General features: G+C 34.7%; 1 protein-coding gene across 1 annotated transcript; it reads right to left on the bottom strand.

Annotated features, from left to right (window-relative positions):
• Positions 1 to 948: 948 nt before the first annotated feature.
• On the bottom strand, positions 949 to 4634 carry LOC107945400 (cysteine-rich receptor-like protein kinase 6). The gene is made up of 10 exons (XM_016879390.2): positions 4214 to 4634; positions 4038 to 4120; positions 3718 to 3967; positions 3020 to 3643; positions 2666 to 2914; positions 2403 to 2566; positions 2238 to 2317; positions 2016 to 2163; positions 1611 to 1760; positions 949 to 1503 (listed from the first exon to the last, which is right to left on the bottom strand). The coding sequence occupies exons 1-10, from the start codon at positions 4359 to 4361 to the stop codon at positions 1264 to 1266; spliced, it is 2136 nt and encodes a 711-aa protein (XP_016734879.1). The 5' UTR covers positions 4362 to 4634; the 3' UTR covers positions 949 to 1263.
• Between the last annotated feature and the right edge of the window lie 1653 nt (positions 4635 to 6287).

Below are 6287 nucleotides of genomic sequence, written 5' to 3'. Positions count from 1 at the left end.
AACGTCTTTAGCTATGAATTCCGCTATTGTGAATGATGCTACATACTGCAGAAATCATATTCCCAACACACCAGCTTTCAGTTCCTTATCTATTTGAACTCAGGCTTTGACTTACATCAAAGTATACGAGTCATGCATACATTGTCCATCGTCCACTCAAGATTAATAATGTATGTCACACTTTAAACGTCACAAGTGAATAATTCAATAAATGGATTCATGATCTATTCTTCTTGGGTCCAGTCTAATGTACTTTGAGTTCAGTCAATCACATCTTATGTCTCTATCTTTTAAGAGTCATCCACTCCGATTTCTAAGACAATGCATCTCCCTAATTGAGCTGGATAGATGACATATTAGTTTTTATTTTCCTTTATGTGCAAAAATCAGGTGAGAACAATATACAAAGTGTATTAATGTAATTCACGAATTATTTTAATAATAAATCTATTTGAAAAAAATATAAATTTATGAACGAATATTCCACACTTAGGGCACTAGATCCAACAATTATCACCTCTTAATTTAATATATACATCAATTTAAAAAAAAATTATTATACTTGATTTCTGTTAATTTCTCTGGTACCTAATTACTCCATCTAATTACTAATTAATCTTAATTTCTTTTCTTGGAAAATTTTCTCTGCACTCTCTAGAATAATTCCAATTTAAGGTATCGGAGTTTTAGGAACCTTATAATCCTACTCTTTGGGATGATGGCATTAAACTCTACAGCCACATAGATCCAACAAGGTTGAACTAGAAAACAGACGGTGGTAGGCGCGCTCTTCTGCACTCACCAAAACTAATGTTTGTAGATCCCAATAGGCAAATTTGTCATACCACATACGAAGCAATCCAACCGGAGGAATCAGAAACAAGTATTTCAATGATGAAAGACAATTAGAGGAATCTCAAACAATTTCTTAATTGATAACTAAACAGATTTAAACAAAAGAACCAAGGTTAATAAGCTAATATGGATCAAAGAAAACAAACATCACCGTCTTAAAGTTAAGATTATTTACACTCATATGCATGTTTTGAGTATACATTTGCTCCTCACTATGTTTCCCCAAAAGTCAAAGCCCAAAACTAGCCCATATATAAAATTGAATCATGGGCTATAATACAACTTAAGGCGGGAAGCTCTTTTAAACAACCTCTCTTCCGGGATTCAATCTAATGATTAAACAAGAAAGAGGGGATTGACAATCATGGGGACAAACTAAAAGAAAAGATCATGCTTGCATCGGGATGGCTAGGCAAAGCTTGAAGAGCGACGCCATCTTTTTTGCAAGTAATCCTCTATTTCTAAACTTTGTTCATCACTGCTTGCAGAAACTGAATCATCCTCCAAGTCGAGTAATGCAAGGTTAAGATGAGATTCTATGTTTGTCGGGTATAGTTCCTCATCAGAAACATCAACTTCTTCAGATGTCCTAACTTGTTGTTCTGCCCAATTTGTTACTTCCAGATCACCCAGTAGGAGCTTCAGGATCTGAATTCAAACAAAGATCGATAAGCAAAGAAATAGATCCAAATAAACATAATCGCAAAGAAAGCAAAATGAAAAATAAGAAAAAGGTCAGTTGAGAGTGAGCTTACAAGGCTAATTTGAGGCCGCATTAGTGGTGCGCGTCTTATGCACAGGGTAGCAGCTAAAACCATTCTTTCTATCTCATGAAATTCACAGCCACTGCCGAGCTGTGGATTTAGCAACTGAGAAATATCATGGTCCTTTAAAATTGGCTTTGCCTGGATGTTTTTATCAAAGCATTACAGAATGTTAAAAACTGACACATTATTGAAACAACATTGTACTTCTGACAGGGAGAAACAGAAAAATGAAGGTAGAGGATGATCTACTCAAACATTCTTGCTTTTACAATTGTTTATCAGCAAATTTCTAACGTATGTTACCATTATGCCATTTAGTGAAGATATGCAGAACCTTTCTCCCAATTACATCTTTCAAAGGCAGATAACCAATAGGCTTATATATGAACTCACCCATACAGCAAGGCTCTCCTGACCTTTCGGACGGTTATTGTCAATGGGCTTTCTACCAGTGAGGAGCTCTAGGAGGACAATGCCAAACGCATAGACATCAATTTTATCACTCATTTTTCCATGCATCAGGTATTCAGGAGCCAAATAACTGCCACAGACAAATGTTACAAAGTCTATCTAAACCAAGTGATAAACTAGAAAATTTTCAAACAAATCAAATACCCAAAGGTTCCTGCAACATCCATGCAAGTCATATGAGATGCAGAACTTGAGACCTGACTAGCAAGTCCAAAATCTGACAGCTGAAGAAACAGAACAGCTAGTAATGAGCCAAGCAAGCTTAACACCTAAAGGTAACTTTTGAACTAAATTGATTCAACAAGCTACCTGGGGTTCAAAATCATTGGACAAAAGAACATTGGAAGATTTCACGTCTCTGTGGATCACAGGTTGTTCACAACTATTATGTAGGTAATCAAGTGCTTCAGCTAAGCCCACCGCCACCTTGTATCTCTCCTGCCAGCCAAATGCATTGCCATCCTTCTTATTTCCTAGTAACAAGTGCAGCCAGTTAGGTTCGAAGACAATGTAAACCGAAAACTATAAATTACATCCAATTAAAAGAGTAGTAAATTGGATGATGTGCTTACCATGAAGGTTCTCTTCTAGACTTCCCCTGGAGAGGAAATCGTAAACCAAGAGCAACTTGTTTTGTTCAAAACAGAACCCGAATAAGGAAATCAGGTTTTTATGGTTTAAACTCGTAATGATCTCAATTTCCTTAACAAATTCCTTGATTGCATGCTCAGTTGGCTTAACAATTTTCACTGCCAATTCCTTGCCATCAGGAAGGTACCCTTTGTAAACATGACTGCTACCACCTTTACCAATCATATTCTCTGCAAAATCAGAAAATGAAAATCACTAATATCAACATCCAGAACAAGCCAAACTCAAGATTATTATTATTATTATTTTTACATTAACTGCTAAAATGAATAAACCTGGCATGAAGCTAGAGGTCGCGCCCAAAAGCTCTTGGTAACTAAACAATCTACAAGAAGAGGAGGATTTCTCAAGTAAACTTTGTAGCTCTTCTGGAAAATCACAAGGAGACAGAGGAAAAATAGCCTCACAGCCAACGGGCACAATTGCAGAAGTTTCTCCATCCAAATCGGAAGAACGATTCTTTTTCCGATCGTAACAGTTTTGCTTTAGATCAGGATAAACAACAGCTGAAGATTGCTGGCTTGGTAATTTTAACACCCACTGGTCCACAGATTTCTTTGCAGAAGAATTCTCCAGGTGATAACGCTTCCGTAAAAACACCCATCGTAGAAGAGACCAACCAGGCAACTTTCTAACCAGAACAGCATTATCCTCAGTTGTTCGAATAGGTACCAAACTTAGTCTATTGTCCGTACTTCCATTTCCGGATAACTCGTCTCGCAATCGGGTATTAGAATTTTCAGGTAATTTCAAGGCTGAAGCACAGGCTGCACAGTTCTTCTCCAACGTTTTATGCTTTGAAAATAAACCAGATTTATAGGAACAATTGCCATTATCTGTTCGTATACTCTTTGGCAAAGACACCAGGTGAACAAGGCTTTTATCCTGTGGAATTTTGTCTGTGCAACCAACAAATATATAAATAAATAAGCAGAATTAAAACTATAACTAAAAAGAAAACAAGAAGCACAACCTTGGAATTGGTTCAAGTTTGTCTGAATTGCTTCCCTTTGGAACACAACTTTGCCATTTCGGACAGCATAAACCGAGAAACAATTGGGTAATTTTCTGGCGCAAAATTTTGCAACTGAGGCAGGTGACTGTAAAGGGTTATGGGTCTTGGAAGTTCCCAGAATTAGCTTAGTTGTTTCGAAAGACTTAGCTTCCCTCACCAGAATCCTCTTTGGGGATGACCCTCTACACACTTTTAGCTTCAAATCAACCTGAATAATTTTCCCCACTCAATTTCTACGACTTTGTAAAACAAGTAGAGTAACAACATTGTTAAGTTACCTGTTTTAAGTTGCAGAAGCCTTCGTAAACTGCTAGTGTATAATCAAATGTCTTGACAAGAGAAAGAATCGACGCCGGACTCTCTAGCGGAAAAACCAAGGAAATAACGTCATTAAAAAAGAAAAACAATACCAGTAGCATCAAGTGAAAAAAAGGACAAGTGTGGAGAAGAATACCAGCAGCAGCATCAAGGATGTGAAGGGCAATGATTTGATCACCTGGCTGAGCCACCTTGACAAGCGCCCATGTCAGTAATTCATTGCTGTCTGCATCAAATTTGACCCCCACCAACACCGTGCCACCTCCTCCCTCATCGCCTTTCATCTCCAAAGCAAAGCACCGCCGTTTCCTTCCCCTGCTGCGATGGTGTCTCTGCAGATAACAAAGGAAAGGAAAGGGAAAGGGAAAAAAGTAAAGAGGTTTTAGTTTTCGGCTACTGTAGGCTTTGGTTTTGCTTGCTATGCGCCTATAAGAGTGTGTTTTTCTTTTCTTTTCTTTTCTTTTTTCTAGTTAATTTTAAAATGGAATAATAATTATGATTTGATGGCTTGCACTGCACATTGTACATCAAGGTCTGGTGTGAAAAATGGAGATGGTGTTTCGTATTTGTACGTTGTTAAAATAAATAAAATATAAAATGGTAGGATCCGACAATTTAAAGCCTTAAGGAATATGAAAACAAAAACAATCATCCGACAGTAGAGAATTACAAGGTAAAGAATCCAATGAGGGAGGGTTGGCCAATGTGCACTGCTACTTTTGTCGTTTCTTCCCATCACATTGGATAATTTTTCTTTTTTTTTCTTTTTAATTTCCTTTGCTCTATTTCTTTTACATTGATGACTCAAATTAATTAAATTGTTCATTCTACTCGAATGGATAATATCATTATGTGTTTCTTTCTACAAAATATTTTTAAAGGAAAACAATTACATAAGGGTAAGTTTTTAAAGAGTGAATAGTATTTTTATATATCTTACGAAATTTCGAAATGTATAAACCTTTTTTTTAGTTTTAAAAAAGCTTTTAATAAAAAAATAAAAAATCAATTAAGAAACTAAATTAATCCATCTATTGAGTTCATAATTAAATCAGCAAAAATTTTAAAATATTATTTTAAAATTAATAAAAATGTAAAATAAATTAAGATAAATGATCATTTGTCCAATTTCATTCTAAACTCAAAACTAAATAAAAATTTTTTTAAGTACTAAAAATTATAAAAACATTATTATAATTGCAGTTGACTCTCATTCATCAACACCTACGCCAGTATTTTACCTTTCACTGATTGCTTTAAGTTTTATTTAAAAAAAAAAAGTTTTGAGTTGAAAAAGAAATTTAATATTTTCAAATTTTCAAATGATCTAATCAAATCTATGATTAGCATGTGAAAATAGTGTTCAAAGATTATAAATATATTTTTTAAAAATGTGAACATATTAAAAAAAAAAGTAAAATTTGCTTATAATTGAAATCACGTTTATTTTTAGTTTAATTCAGATTTTTTTCTCAAATAATATAAACTAAATAATTTAACTTTTTTACTTAAATAATATAAATAAATATTGAAACAGGATAAACCCCATTATTACCAATCTAGGCAAACTAAACAATGTCCCCAGGATGCAACCTGACCAATCAGCAGCACCCCTCTCCCCTGCCACTGATGATTGAAGCAATTATTAACTTTAAAAAAAAATTAGGGTGTCGCTTGAGCAATCGACGAAACCAGTATTTATACCCAAAAAGTACCCATATTTTATACATGTAAAACAGAAAAAAATTTATTTTTTATTGGTGTCGTCGTTGTGTCAAGCAGCACTGTAATTTTTTATCATAAAATATTTTTTTATCAAAGCTAAAAAAAAGCTAAAATTTTATCGGGTATTGGAACCCAAACGCGTGACCGACGAGTCACATAAGTGGCAAGCGATCAGGCTAGTGCCGTTGAGCTGTATGTGACCCGCCGATCATGGGTTCAGGTTTCAACACCCAAATATTTAATTTTTTCACTATTAATAATTATACTATTAGAAAAAAATACATACTTGTTTTTTATTTTTTGGGGGACCTTCGACTGTGAGGAGGGACCATCCAAGTGTTTGTAATATATAAAAAAAAACAAAGATGTAAAATAATTAGTACTAACATTTTCACACAAATAACATACCTTAATCTCAAAAAAAAATTGAGTAATTTTTGTGAGCTCTTAGGTCACAAGGTTAATGCTAGGAAAGCCAATGCCTT

Source organism: Gossypium hirsutum, chromosome D12, assembly GCF_007990345.1.
Source record: "Gossypium hirsutum isolate 1008001.06 chromosome D12, Gossypium_hirsutum_v2.1, whole genome shotgun sequence".
Lineage (NCBI taxonomy): Eukaryota > Viridiplantae > Streptophyta > Magnoliopsida > Malvales > Malvaceae > Gossypium > Gossypium hirsutum.
Note: the sequence above shows the minus strand (reverse complement) of the source record. Positions and strands in the feature narration are given on the sequence as shown.